Below are 15,747 nucleotides of genomic sequence, written 5' to 3' on the forward strand. Positions count from 1 at the left end.
CCCCACTCGAGTTGTTCCCCAATCATGGAGGGAGATCGCAAGCCATATAAAAGTGTGACAGATACGTGGACATGTATTCAGTGCAAATTCTCTTCTGTCGAGGGAAACGTGTGTTTATCTGCCGGCAGGTTCAAAGTTCGACAAGCATTTATTACTGAAAAACCATCACTACCATTTTCCGAGGAGTCAACAGATTACGAAGGAACTTTCGAACAAAGGTTGGTACACTCATCGGCGTAGCACGCTATCCTAGGGAGACGATTTAGGGAATGAAAATTGCATCATTTTATGAGAAATTACGTATGTTCATTTTTTCTTAGATAATTTCAGTGTTAAGGGTATTAAAGCTTTGAAAATTGTTAAGTTATTCGAGTTAGTTTATGAAAAGTGAAAATACTATGACGCCATTTTGTTTGAAAATGCCGGTGTACACTCTGACGCAACGTAGACTTCTTTTAGATAATCGTAAGAATTAATGTGCAAGCCAAAAGTTTCAATTTTTAGTTTTAGGATTTTTTTATGTTTTATAAGTAACAAATTATGGATGAATTTATAAACTTTTCAATAAGAAAGCTCCTAAGAGGTACCCAACCTAAACTTACTTAACTTAATCATACCTAACCTTGTACCTAACCCAGTACCTAACCTAGTACCTAGCTTAGTACCTAACCTAGTACTAAATCTAGTATCTAACCTAATACCTAGCTTAGTAGCTAACCTAGTACCTAATCTAGTACCTAACCTAGTACCTAATCTAGTACCTAACCTAGTATCTAACCTAATACCTAGCTTAGTACTTAACCTAGTACCTAATCTAGTACCTATCCTAGTATCTAACCTAATACCTAACTTAGTACCTAACCTAGTATCTAACCCAATACCTAACTTAGTACCTAACCTAGTATCTAACCTAATACCTCGCTTAGTACCTAACCTAGTACCTAATCTAGTACCTAACCTATTATCTAACCTAACACCTAGCTTAGTACCTAACCTAGTATCTAATCTAATACCTAGCTTAGTACCTAACCTAGTACCTAACCTTTTACCTTAAGTTTGCGTCACAACCAAGTAACATTATACATACAAACGTTATCTGTAGAAATGTTGATTACAAGAGTCATGTTGATGTTGCGTTATCCGAGTTTTATATAACAACTTTCGAATCCCTTTTACTATCGCAGCCGATTATTTTTCTAACGATAGTTGTTAAAATCATGCGATAATTGTACATTAATATACACGCCATACTAATTATTTATTTAACATAATGCTAAAATAAAATGGCAATTTGTTTTTGTCAAAAACATGATTCTAACGTTTTATTCTAGAGTGAGTATAATAGTTAAATATACCCAATGACTCGTCTATGAATCATATATACATAAAACTGTTTTCAAAAATTTTTAGAAAAATCCACTTTTTTATTGCAGTTATAAACCCATGAATATATTTAATTATTAAATTTTGACATAATTTAAATTTATTTCTGATTAAAATGAACGATTAATAATTAATATTATCAATATTTTAAATAAAACACAAGTTCGAATTAAACCTTTGTTACAAATAACCTTCATTCATTTGTTGCAATAATTAATATTTTGTCAGCCAAAGAAATTGTACATCTTCTAACATCTACAATTACAAGCTCCTATTTTACTTTAATAAAATTGCACATTTGTTACATCATTATTCTCTGAATTAATTTTCAATAAGTTTTTTTAAACTTAAACAGAATGATATAAAGATTTTTTGTAAAAAAAAAATCGTTATATAAAAAGCTTGAAAAGTTTCTAAAGGTAACGTTTTATTTGAAGGTGACGAGAAGACACGTGCGAAGAAGGAAAACAACGTGGAGTCCATTCGAATTGAATTGAATTCCGCGCCAACCGTCGTCTCCCGGGTAATCGAGCGTCACGTGACCCGAAATTAACCGAAGCGAACACGAAGACACCGAGGTTATAAATAGCGGCCACCAGGGAGCGGGCAGTCTCTTTTACTTTCCATAGTGGATCACAGTGCATTTGCTCCGCGCTTGGCCGACTATTAAGTTCCGTGGTGTGATTGTGTTAGGGTTCGCTCGTGCGAGGCTAAAGTAGGGTGTAGAGGTCGGAGCGAATTTCCTCTTCTTCAAAAACTGTTAACGACACCGAGGGTGAGGTAGCCGTGAACGGTACCGCAACACGTGGCCAAAGAGTTCGAATCGCGGACGAAATTGACGAGAATCCCTCAACGACGAGCGCGAAAAGAAGGAAAATGCCGGAGACTGCTCACCACATGAACGGATACGCGAACGGGCACACGCCGCCCGAGCTGCAACAGGATACCAGTTTTCTCTTCACTTCGGAGTCCGTTGGCGAAGGACATCCAGGTAGATAATCGAAAAATCATCCCTTCGTCTCATGACTAACACGTATTTCGACTGATCACCTGCGACTTCGTTTCGACTTTCCGTGTCGGTGAGTTGCATGTGCCGCCATGAAACTCGATGAACGGACCACACGCATTGGATGCGCGCGCACGCCGCGATTTTACCCTTCCTTTCGCGTTTTCTTCTTCTTACTTTCCTTAAAAGCTTCGTAACGCACGGATTGTGTTACATTCAGCCGAGCTGGTTGCTTGCATCGTTTTATTCGAGTCCTCAGAGCATCGAGCAACAACGAGGTTAACCAAAAGACCACGAACATGCTCTTAATTAATTGCTCGGGGACAGGAAGCGAGCTCCTCCGGCGTCGCCATGTGCTCTTCTTACATTGTAATTTGATGTAGGCTCAGTTGGAGCAAATTGATGTACCCGTTCCATGCACTTGAATAACTTTTCATGAATAAATATTAATACCAATTTTTAGGTTCTAACAATTTATTCTGGTTTTAAAAACTACTTGGACTTTATACGTTTAAAAACAGTTAGTAATGCTTCTCTGTAAAATGATATTTGCATTGTTCAACCTCATGGATAGAGTATGTGATTCATACGATAAGGGTTTGATAAAGAGGATTACGTATTACAAATGCAAATCTTTCCCGCTCAATTAAAATTGTTAACTCATTGATGATTACAACTTGTTATAGAAAGAATGACTCCCACGTCTTCTGTTGCATTATCAACACTTTGACCCCTACTTTGGATCATTCCCAACATGAACATATAAAATTATAAAATAAAAAATGCGAATAGAAAACAAGAGAAATTCTTAAACACAGAATATGTTCATAGACAATAAATATTCATTTATTTACACTTTACTAGAAATGTTTGGATAATAAAGAAATAGTTATGAGTTAATGTAATTGAAACTACACATTAATTTGTTCGTATCAATGAAGTATGGATAAGCAGAGCTTGATTCTATAAAAAGTAAATGATGGCGCTTTAGGGAAACTATGTCTATATGTTTATTACATTTTTTAAACTTTTCTTAATGCAGTATACCTCATATTATTTCTAATATTGCTATTTTTATATTATCCTCATTAAAATTTCTTTTGTTATTTCCAGGTACGTAGTTCCTGACAATAAAAATGAAAAAGAAACATTGTATTGCATAGTAACAGGCAGAGTTGGATATGTTTGCAAGTCCGATATCATTAGGCTGCAGAGGACATGTTCTTAAAAATATCCCTTCCTTTAAATAACTAAAAAGGATCATTAGGAAATAGGGAAAATCATCATTACTATGATAACTAATTCAGAGAAAGGAAAACTTTCTGTTACAATACACTTTTGTAACAGAATATACATAATATTTAAACAATTATTTATAAAATATCATTTTCTAGTCATATTTTGAACATCTAAATGTTTGTAGATATTGAGATACAATTGATATTTCATTATGCTCCATGCATCAAAATGCCTCAACTTTCCTTACAAGATATTCTATAGGTTTCTCTTTGTACTTTTATTCTCGACCTTTGCTTTGACCTACGTATCGATCATGCGATTTTTCAATCTTCATCATGAAACGCATATTCGCTTTTTACATCATTTTTGCGTTTAACTGAAGTAAACCCTTACTCTGGTCGATTATTTTCTAGTCATAAATCGTCCATTGATTTATTATTTTCTTTTGTTTTAACTGAAATCGTTTGTTGATATAACCTAAAATAACAACCGAACAATTTGATAAGATGTTCACATGCGTGCGTGAGTTTGCTCTAGAAATAAATTGGTAATTTCAGTCACGAATGAATGCCATGGCGAAACTTTTTCACACGTATTTCAATTGTAAAGCAATTAACGATGTAATGTGTATTTGATTATGCAATTATTTTTAGAGGTTGCGTGTGTGTGCGTATGCGTGTGTACATTGGCGAGCATAGATATCTTCTCTAATAGGGGAAGGGGAATGTAGAGAATTATAAGGATAGAAGGGGCCTCCCTACCACTCGCCCAACCTACACATGTACATTATGTATGCATGTATATAAGTTTATACATACAGGATGTCTCTGTATCAACAAATAATGGTATTATCTTAGCAAAGACACCCTGTATGTGCATCTTAAAATTTGTATACTTTCTCATATACAATTAATGACTTGAAAATAAGTTTTTAGTAATGTTGTAATTGTGTGTTCAAATTTTTGTTGCAGATAAAATGTGTGATCAAATAAGTGACGCAATTTTGGACGCACACTTGCAGCAGGACCCTGATGCAAAAGTGGCTTGTGGTAAGTTTTTGTAAGAGAGAAGTTTATGCTATAACAACAACTTATAAGTTGGATAGTATACAGTTGAACTGATTTCAAAACATAAAGTTGTATTTTATATAACATAATTTTTGTGTTGTATCTTCTAATTATACAGAGACAGTGACAAAGACAGGGATGGTATTATTGTGTGGTGAAATCACATCGAAAGCTGTGGTAGACTATCAGAAAATTGTTCGAGACACAGTTAAACACATTGGATATGACGATTCGTCGAAAGGTAATAATTTTTGTTCGTTCTTTGTGCTCCTTCTTCTCAGTGATGTATGTTTGACCAAACCCTTTGATACCCTTGAAATTTTGTTAAATTTATTTTATATGTACATTTAAAACATTTAAAATTTTCCTTGCTAACATATGAAATTTTCTCCTTCTATGACATACGCATGCCCTGTGGCCGGATGAAAACTTTGTTATCTAATCCCTCGTAAAATTCGCCTCATTTGGTTCTTTAGAATCTAATTTTACAATTACACGGTCGAATCATGGCACGAAAGCTTCCAGCACTACGTTTAAACTTTACAATGATTACTGTATTTATCCGGTGAATTGTTTTTTTAATATGGCGTGTATTTATATAATGAAAGGATGTGCTTTACGCTACATACAATTTAACAAAATGTTGGAGAATATTCCATGACTCGATCGATTGGGTGACCAATATCCTGTTCATTATCTTTCGGAAAAGAATAAGTAAAAGAACACATATGAATATGTAACGTAAGCATATCATGATCGTGGCAGGATTCGATTGGCGTACGTTGAACCTTTTGGTGGCGATCGAACAACAATCTCCAAATATCGCTGATGGTGTTCATGTGGACAGGGAAGAGAAGGACGTGGGTGCAGGTGATCAGGTACATAACCCATTCTCAGCCCGTGCCGCAGAGCAGCCACATAATTCAATAACATTCTTTTTACCTTTTTTTTTTAATTTTTTTATGTTTTTTTTTTCTTTATGTATTATTTTTTAAATTCCTTTACCCTTTCCCTTCCATCTTATACCATATTTTGTGGAGTTTTTATAACATGAACCTCCTCGTGTTATGTATGAATGTGTGAAGAATCTATGTATGTAAATGAGTGTTGCTGTTGTCCAAATACTTACTCTGTGTTGTAAGATTTAAAAATATTCATATTATATTACACAGTTTAACATAAATAATGCCAATGATATAGTAGGAATTTCATGAATATCATGATTGTGATTTTTATCACAAGATATGTTGAAACATTTAGTAACATGATTTATTTCATACACATACAATTTTGATTGGGCTTTAATTTACATAATGCGATAACTAAAGAAAATTAGGTAGGAATAATTATTTTTAATTTCCATTAAAATGGTGCAATAATGCTGAAAAGATAGTATTGAAAATTTCTACTACTTAAAAAAAGCACAGTAAGCTCTGGATATAAGACATTAAAGCACAGAATTCCGTGAAGCAGTGTCCACTTTCGTGGAAACGAACATTTTTATCTTATTCATGTAATTTCTACAGGTTTTGACTACAAGCTCTGCAGTGTACTATTGGCGCTTGATGCCCAGTCACCAAATATTGCAGCAGGAGTTCATGAAAACCGTAGTGATGAAGAAGTGGGAGCGGGAGATCAGGTCATTTAGCATTCCGATCATACACTTCAAATTCTTCCTCTTTTTCTTCTTCTTTATGTTTTCTCTAATGCTAGATATAGCTTTGTAGCTTTGTAATTAACATGTATACTCTTAGTTGTATTCTTCCTACTTCTAGATTTTGTCTAATATCTAAATGCAATGCTTTTACATTCCTACTGTAGATACATGTAGTAATCTAGATGTTGTTATCCTGCATTTCATGTTTTCATCATGTACATACTCTGTTATCTGATATGCTAGTTTCTCTTTAATGCCTAGAATTGATTATGGTAAAGGCATGAATATTTCTTTAGAATTTATTTTTTGTTTCTTTTACAAGCTTTTTCTTCTTCTCTTTATTCTGTTAAAAACATCATCTTACTTTCATTATCAATATGTGATATAGGGTACTACTCCCTATACAAAGCAGCAGTAAGCTGTAACATCTCTTATATTCTGCATTCTGTAGTTTTACTTTCTAGATATATAAGCTATTTAGGAAGTAGCTGTTGGGCTTTTTAGTACACACTTTACATGGTTGATTGTATGCACAATGAATATGAAACATTTAGACACACCACTGAGATTTTTTTTAATATTCTTCATTGGTTTTACTGGCACCAACTTAAAACATGTATTCAATTATTTACATTCAGCATTATTCTTGTGTTTAAGCCACTGTATATAGTAATATTAATCAGTTATTTTTGCAAATGAGGTAATAAATTTTTAGGTATCGTTAAGTTCATTTTTAAAAGTTTTATCCCAATGTTTTTAACACTTTTTGAAGATTTTATTTTAATAAAATAATGATATTGGAGTGTATGTTGCAGACGGTATAATATAAGTAATACAAATTCCTGAATAATTTAACATATTTATCCTATACTATTTCTTAACAATTCTGCTCTGTGTAACGCGTTTTTTTTTTGCACACGTAAAATAACCCATTGTAGTACATTGTAAGGTATAGTTGCTAATTATATCTTCAATTTGCATATGCTGTATGTACTTTGTGCCCTTTATTAACGCTTGACTCCTCTTATTATGAACTTACATAATCGCAAATTAATTAAAGACATTGATTAAATCTATCTCCTGCTTCAAGTTTAAATCTCATAAATTTTAGCTGGAATAACTCAAATTCTTCTATCAGGGTCTGATGTTTGGATATGCAACAGATGAAACCGATGAATGTATGCCATTAACTGTTGTGTTGGCACACAAGTTAAATCAAAAAATTGCCAAGCTAAGGCGAAGTGGTGAATTATGGTGGGCGAGACCGGATTCAAAAACACAAGTATGTATTATGAGATTAATCGAATAACATTTTCATTACAAATATTAAGATTATTCAATGATGTTCCAATAGTATTTGCTACTCTTGAATGCCATGATGTTAACAACACTACTGAGAATAATCATATTGTAATTTCATTTTTCTTCTTAAGATATAGTAGTTGATAGTTATCTGATACGATTACATTTGTAAATCAGGTCACTTGCGAATACGTAATGGATCATGGTGCCTGTGTACCTATCAGAGTTCATACAGTAGTCGTATCGTTACAACACAGTGAAAAAATTGGTTTAGAAGAATTACGGAAGGCAGTTATGGAGAAGGTTATCAAAGAAGTAATTCCAGCAAGGTACCTTGATGACCGAACAATCTTCCATGTTAATCCATGTGGATTATTTATTATCGGTGGACCACAGGTAAGCATTTAGGCTCCCTGTGCTACATTCAAGTGAATTATACACATCAAGTTTAACAGTAAACTTCCTCTTACAGAGTGATGCTGGTCTTACTGGTCGTAAAATAATAGTCGACACTTACGGCGGTTGGGGAGCTCACGGTGGTGGTGCGTTTTCTGGTAAAGATTTCACAAAGGTTGATAGATCTGCCGCTTATGCAGCAAGATGGGTTGCCAAATCTTTAGTGAAAGCTGGTCTATGCAGACGCTGCCTCGTACAGGTACATATTCATTAATAATGTGATCACTGTTATTAATGAAAAATTTGTTACAACTGAAACATTTAATTTTCCAGGTCTCTTACGCCATCGGTGTAGCGGAACCTCTCTCAATCACAGTATTTGACTATGGTACATCCAAATTATCTCAAAACGAACTCTTAAATATAGTTAATAAAAATTTCGACTTACGACCCGGAAAAATTGTGAAGTAAGTATATTTTTCAATTATATTCTGCATTTGGATGCTTCGTTACCAAATTAAAAACTTTGTAAGGAATTAGTAAACACAGCAAGGTGTAATTTTTTTTTAGAGAATTGAATCTTCGTAATCCTATTTATCAACAAACCAGTACGTATGGTCACTTTGGTCGGGAAGGATTTACTTGGGAACAGCCAAAAACTTTAATTCTCGATTGATGAGAGTGTAAAGTTTAAATAGGTTTGACGTTTTTTTATCTCGAAAACGTCGATCAACTCGCTCTCAAATAATCTTATATCTCGTAAACGTTTGTCCGAGATTTTCCAACTTCCGCGCTACATTCGCCAAGTCTATCGATTCCTTTTGCCAACTTAGTACATACTAGCAGGAATAACAACACTAGATTTTTTCCACAACATGAGATATTTGGTATTACGTGGTATATAGTACAAATTTTGTTGTCCCAGTTGCGCTGACGAAGACACAGTCATTTATTTCCTTCATAATTTGGAAAATGAATAAATAGCTCTATCGATCATTAGGTGTAAATGAAAACTCGACAAAGGGAAAGGTGAATAATGAACCTGTTATTTGTGAGTCTGTTGCCTATGTGCGTTTGTTAATCACGTACCATATTTTATTTGCCAATAGCACGACTCATTACTATGGCTTGTAAGTGATGTGTGTTGGAAGTAGAAATGATAAAAGGAACAACAATATCATGGACGAGACAATGTTCCGTTATTGAAAAAAAAAAAACGAAATATATAAATTGGCAGCGTCGGGCGGTGCCTCTAAGCAAAAAACATTTGAGATGAAAATGTTCACTCAAATTTTTAGCGGTATTAGTACTTTATCGTAAACGTACATGAAAGTCTCGCCAGATTTGCTTTTAAAAGTGTGAATGTAATATTTTAATAACCTGTGTTTACCTTTCCCAGCAATTTTAGTCAATAACGGTAATAATAACGACGCTTTCATGTACGTTTCCCAATTAGAATTATTAATCGTTCGAGTGCAAACGTAAACTGGTAATAATTATGTACATTAATTTTAGCAAAGTGGGAAAATGGAAACAATCGAAGTGACCAATTAGGAAACGAACTTACATATTAGTTTTCATATTGTTTATAACCTCTCTACGCCTACAATGCAATATAATATATTGATCAGAGGTTAATAGTATCGCATTTATTTAAATCTGTTTGTTCGTTCAAATTTATTACCTATCTTTTTAATTATGTGTTTCAATTTAAATAATTACGGTACTATCAACTCATATATTTATATATACACATACATACACACACACACACACACGTTTCCCTCTTTGCTCTGTTTGAATAGATAATTGTAATAGATCAAGCATGACCAAGTGGTGGCTCACGAGTCAGCTATCATCCCTATTTTCTTACTTCACTGATACCTATTTTTCAAATTTTCAAGTTCACAAATTGTCAGCTTTCCAAATCCTCAAATTTGAAAATTTGAAAATGAGGTTATAGGCAATATAACGGGAGTCTATTGTACCTAAAATCATCTGTTAGGGACGTGTAGCTACTGGCACGGAGACACTTGATCATGCCTGTTAATAGATATTGTCAATCTTGCAATGTATAGCAAATAATAATGTAAAACTGAATACGAGACCTTATTTTATAGAGGTCCAGTACAGGTCGTGTGGCGGAGCTCGAAAGTTATTTTTTCAATTTGTAGTGTGAAGATCCTGTGACACTATAACGTTTTAAACATCGGCAAAGATGTAAATGAAATTTAGTGATTTCCTTCTGTTAGATTGATGTAATGATCTATCGTGTAATGGTATTGGCAGTGTGTAAAAATGCACAAGATCATCGTATGCAAGTCATAATAAAAAGGATTTTTTAATAAAAAATACCAGATCGTTATTTATTTTTACTCTTTTTTTGTTTCCATGCTGTATTATTAGTTAGTAACTGATCCTTAAAGTTCCTCGATAATAGAATCTTATAATTTTAAAAATAAGTACGCATAGTGTTTGTACACACTGTACAAACTTTTCAAGTTCACAGAGCTCTGTTACACAATAAACTGCGATTAGTTGTAATGAAATATTAATAAATCATTTTTATACGCATTTCATAACAACTTGTTCTTTCTCGATGGTAATGTGTAATACTTTATTTGGAAAGAATCCTTTACGTGTGTTATGGTTTGTACATTTGAATTTGTTGGAGCAATTAGCTAATTAAATTGATGTGTAACGAAAATAGTACCATGTTATATAAACATAGAAACAATTTTTTTCTGTGAACATAGTAATTTTAATCAACTGATGTACTATGTACATATTACTTGTATTATTACATTATAATAAATCCTTAATACACTAATCATCGGCTACTAACGTTCCAATACACTGCCTAGAAAGCAGAAGAAATTCCAACGACATCATTTTTAGTATAAGTAACAAAATGATAAACAGTTGTACAAATTTATGTCCCTGACTTTAATAAAAACACATGGCGTATAAAACATATTGACAAAATAGATACAACTTTCTGAAACTGTAGTCCTTTTTACAGTAAATTGTAATATCGGTTAGAACAGAAAGTCCTATGTAATCTTTCATAATAGGCTTTGTAGATATATAATATTGCATAAAATCAAACCAATGTAATAGATAAAAGTAGTTTGTTTTTACAATTTTGTGTATTTAAAACATTCTATTACAAATACGACGCATAGATAAAATATGTTACCGCAAATAAACTGTTTGTTGCACGGCGTATTTATAACATTATAATATTCATAGTTTAAATGTAAGAAAAAAGAATAAAAAGATGATTAAGTTTTTCATTAAAGTATATTTTGTTCTTTGTTAAATGCCTTCTTCAGCCTAATTATAGACATTACACAATCATTATTTACATACAAAATGTCTTTCTCTTATCCTAAAAATTTAACCGGGATTAATTAAAACGATACAAAAGTATATATAACATGTTTAATTTATATCTCTATAATTAAAGTTATATACACAGAGGTACATTAAAATTATGTATAATATAAATGTCATGAAAGTACGTATAAGAAAATAATTTTGTATAAAAAGAAAATGTTCTGTTTGACGAATATTATCACTAATCTATAGTTTCAATAAAATACGTAAGTTACCGAAACATGATTTAACACCATATAATATAATATATTTACATAATTATACTTGACGCATTCAATAAATCTAATTGTAAATTGTAAATGAAATTTTGCAGCAAAAATTTTATATACAATTTTAACAAAATGTGCATTCAAAATGTAAAGTGTACAATGATAATGTCTTCCAATAGCTTGATGCTGAAATTGAAATCCAAAATATAAATACATAGATACACATGCTTAAAATTATTCAATAAATTGTTAGTACATAATTATCATTAAGTATTGCATGAAACCATATACTGCTAAAACATAAAAAACTATGTCATACGTTCTTAAAAGTAACGTAATCTGTGAATCTTAATTTAATGCGGTGATACTGTTATTGTGATTTGTAGTAATCGCTTAAATCTAATTTGTTAGTATCTTTTTAGGCGCATGAATGCGACTATGCCTTAACAGCGAACTTTTATCTGTGAAGGATTTTTCGCATTCTACGCATTTGTACGTTCTGCCAGTGTGTGTGACTAAATGTCTACTAAGTCCAGAGGCGTGGCAAAAAGCTTTTGGACAAAGTTGACAGTGATGTAACTGAATGTCATTTGGGTCCAATTTCTGATGTCTTCGCATGTGAACTTTCAACGCTTCGCGTTGGGTGAAACTCTTGTCACAATGCTGACATTGGAACGGTTTTTGCCCCGAATGAGTCATAAGATGACGAAGCAGAATTTCCTTTTGCGCAAAGGCACGATGACAAATGTTACAACCAAATGGTTTTTCACCTGTAAAAGTCATAATCATACATGTGAAAAAGTTCTCACTATTTAATTCTTTGAAATATGCATATTATAAATACCTGTATGAGTACGTTCGTGTCTCACTAAAGCAGATCTCGTAGGGAACCATTTTTCGCAAGCTTGACATGTAAAGCCTCTTTGTGTAGAATGAACAGACTGGTGACTCTTCAGCATTATTCTTCGTGTGAATGCTTTCGGACATTTGTCGCATTGAAATACCTTTAATTCTTGATTAGGTTCAACTGCAAAAGAAAATAGTTTATTTGTACATGTTACATACACCAATTTCATCTGTATAAAAATTCTGTGTGTTTACCTATGGTATTTGTTATTGGTTGCAATTTTAAGGACTCTCCTTGACCAGTATTGTTACTGGTCAGTTCCATCACATAAACATTTTTGTGATCAGCATTTGCAATTGCCCTTTGTACTTCATCTGCCTCATCTTCAGATTCTTGTTCTTGTTTAATACGCGTTGTACGGATTGTACAATGTGCTTTTGCAGCACGTTCCTCAGCAGGCACTAATGTAATATTTTCTGGATCCTCTGACATAGGTTCTTCCATTTCTAAGTTTTCAGAGTTCATTCCTATGGTCAAAATAATAAAACAGAATATATGAGAACCAAATGTTGTAGAAGTAATTATCTTGAAATTAAAATAGGAAGTTCTTGTGTACCTAAAATGTAACCACCAACAAGTTCTTCTTCTGTTACTTCAATTGGTTCTCCATCAGTCTGTCCACTATCACCTTTACTCGATACCAGATCAGCCAACAATTGTTTAACTTGTTTAGATTTTCCACTACTGGAAGAATCTGCCAGTTCATCCCTGTTATCTTGGTTCTCTCCATCTTCATTCTGACCAGTTAACTGTTGTATTAGCTTCATGTGTTTCCGAAGTTTAGCATCAGCAGCTTCACATTTCTTCTTGAACTGGTAGGATTTCTCCAACTGATACTTGCAGGGATGACAAATCATGTTTGGAAGACCATCTTCTTCATAAACCTAGTAAAAAGTATTATCAGTTTTTATGTATCAGATGTTGAAACCTGAAGCAATACAATATTACTCTATAACTTAATAGTTTTGAAAAATTGTATCTTTATTTAAATAAGTAAACAAATTTTTAAACTGTATGTTCTTTAAGTTATTTAATGGTAGTTTATTTTAAATTCCAGTTTCATATTATTTAAAATTCTGAAAATGATAAAAGGATAGGGTTTTGAATTTATTTCAATTGTAATAGGTATATGAAAGGTGGAAGAAGTAGGGCGCCAATATTAGTGCAAAAGGCTTAACATTGCAGATTTCTATAAATTCATAGGGTAAACGATCTGTAATGGAACGATACAGTTCGTCTAGATTCCTGTAATGAAAGAGAAGAAGGTGGCGTCAACGTATCGTGAATGCAAAGTCGATAACTCGGTAAAGCCGGTAGTTGCTTTGCGCAGTGTGTCGCGCGTTGCGAGGGAGCTAATGCGTTCTTTGATCGCATAGCAGTGTATGAGTGACGCTTAGGAGGCGTCCACAACAAACGAGCAAGAGCAGAAATCTGCAAAGAGCAAGAGCATTTGTTCGTGCTTGAAATACTTGATATGATGCACTGAAATATTTTTTTAAATCATGTCAAACTAAAACCGAAATACGATGAACTAAATTACGTTGAATGGAACGCGCCAATTAAATCGAGATGAGGTAAAACTTCCCAAACTGAATCGCATCGCATCGAAACGCGCCAAATTTGAAACTCGTCGAATTGAATCACTTTTGGAAAAACACCAAGAACATATATTCTTCTTAGAGCATTCGTTCGTGCTTGTCATCCGATAGAACAAACGCAAAGTATTCAGTCGCTGAGTGTGAGTGCTCCTTTACAAACAGGAACGAAAATCGAAGAGTGATTCACGAAAGAAAAAAAGATGGAGCAATCGCAAGATCGGGAGGGAAAGAGAGAGGGAGATACTTACACGTAGAAAGATAAACTAGATTCCTATTTTTCGATAAGCTTTCAAATAATATTTGCGTAATACAAATAATCGATGTCACTGTAACTCGCAATTTCCGTGTACCACTCTGACGAGACAGTCGAACTCACCTCCAGGTTAACGCAAGCCATAATTCGCAGGGATAAAGGAATAGTTTCGTCGTCGTAAATCGGCACCATCTCCTCCTCCTTTGCCAAGCACAGTCGGCACAGCTCGTTCACATGAATGATTACGTTGCTTGGGCTGTCGCCCTTTTTCCTACTGTATGTTTTCATTCCGACGTTTACCACGTTACTTGACAACTAATTCCAAAGATATTTCACTGTTGATTTCGGAGAGATACAAGTTTTCTTTGGAAAACTCTGGAGAACGAGACTCAGTCACACACAACGGAATCTATAATGGCGGCGGCTGCGGCGACGGTTGGCCAATGGCGGACTCACGGCGCTGTCGTGCAGTAAAGATGGAGGATGCAGTTCGTAGCCTTTCTAACGCGCGTGAAAGAGAAACGTAGTCAAGTCTGACAGAGAGGAGAAGTCGTTTCGAAGCCTTCGTCATCGTGGAGTCGGTAATGCCGGTAACTATTATTGATTTTCCATTCTTCCCAACGGCGGGAAACCATCTACTCTCCGCAGTCGTTGAAACATATTCGAATTTCTTCCTATATAACTTTGTCTTCTATTACTTCTTATTACGATGTTTTATATATAAACGATAATAATAGTTTCAGGTAATTACAGTATATATGAAAAGAGCGACGAGTGCAGCAGCTCGGAGGCTTTCACAGTAATAATTGATGAAATTATCGTTTAAGTAGGTTTTACCCCAACAAGTCTTCGTTGGATATCGACCGTTCAGACACGATACATTTCTTTCGTCGTTACTGCTGCGAATAGCGGAATGAAACGGCTTAGATGGTAAACAGTTGTTATAGTGAACTGTATTACAATTATAGGGCCATCTGTTTTTGACTATTATACAGAAGTCAAAATAAATTTATGTACATTGTGTTTAGCTCTCTTGGTAAGAAACACTCCTGTACCTCTTAATGTAATTGCAAATGTGTCGGTAGTATATGCTATTGCGTATTCGCTCTCTGTAAAATTTGTATGATAGAAAACTTGTATATAAAATTGAAATTTTATTCTGTTCAATAAATGAATAATTTAATGCATTGCATTATACAATCTTCTAAAAAAGACTTTTTTAAATTGAATGTAAATGCATACACTCACAGCTAAAAATTAAAAATTTTGCTAGTTTCACACTTTTAAGATATTGCAGAGGAGTCTATGACCTTGAGACGATCTTCACGCTG

General features: G+C 33.7%; 2 protein-coding genes across 4 annotated transcripts; one reads left to right on the forward strand and one right to left on the reverse strand.

The window, feature by feature from the left end:
- Nucleotides 1-79: 79 nt before the first annotated feature.
- Nucleotides 80-10,402, forward strand: Sam-S (S-adenosylmethionine Synthetase). 3 transcript variants are annotated; one of them, XR_013040937.1, is made up of 11 exons: nucleotides 80-218; nucleotides 1,821-2,374; nucleotides 4,600-4,677; nucleotides 4,814-4,936; nucleotides 6,222-6,334; nucleotides 7,491-7,634; nucleotides 7,832-8,050; nucleotides 8,127-8,309; nucleotides 8,384-8,517; nucleotides 8,621-9,079; nucleotides 9,160-10,402. XR_013040937.1 is itself a non-coding variant. In XM_003701749.3 (10 exons), exons 2-10 carry the CDS (start codon nucleotides 2,260-2,262, stop codon nucleotides 8,724-8,726), a joined length of 1,215 nt encoding a protein of 404 aa, XP_003701797.1. In that variant the 5' UTR covers nucleotides 80-218; nucleotides 1,821-2,259; the 3' UTR covers nucleotides 8,727-10,402. The 3 variants fall into 3 exon arrangements, 2 of the variants coding, with proteins under 2 accessions (XP_003701797.1, XP_003701796.1); XM_003701749.3 differs by having other exon boundaries at nucleotides 8,621-10,402; XM_003701748.3 differs by lacking the exon at nucleotides 6,222-6,334 and adding an exon at nucleotides 5,461-5,573 and having other exon boundaries at nucleotides 84-218; nucleotides 8,621-10,402.
- On the reverse strand, nucleotides 9,257-14,973 carry LOC100882069 (uncharacterized). Its single transcript, XM_003701747.3, has 5 exons — nucleotides 14,540-14,973; nucleotides 13,122-13,449; nucleotides 12,760-13,032; nucleotides 12,503-12,685; nucleotides 9,257-12,428 (listed from the first exon to the last, which is right to left on the reverse strand). Exons 1-5 carry the CDS (start codon nucleotides 14,702-14,704, stop codon nucleotides 12,058-12,060), a joined length of 1,320 nt encoding a protein of 439 aa, XP_003701795.1. The 5' UTR covers nucleotides 14,705-14,973; the 3' UTR covers nucleotides 9,257-12,057.
- Nucleotides 14,974-15,747: the final 774 nt, after the last annotated feature.

This window comes from Megachile rotundata, chromosome 16 (assembly GCF_050947335.1).
Source record: "Megachile rotundata isolate GNS110a chromosome 16, iyMegRotu1, whole genome shotgun sequence".
Lineage (NCBI taxonomy): Eukaryota > Metazoa > Arthropoda > Insecta > Hymenoptera > Megachilidae > Megachile > Megachile rotundata.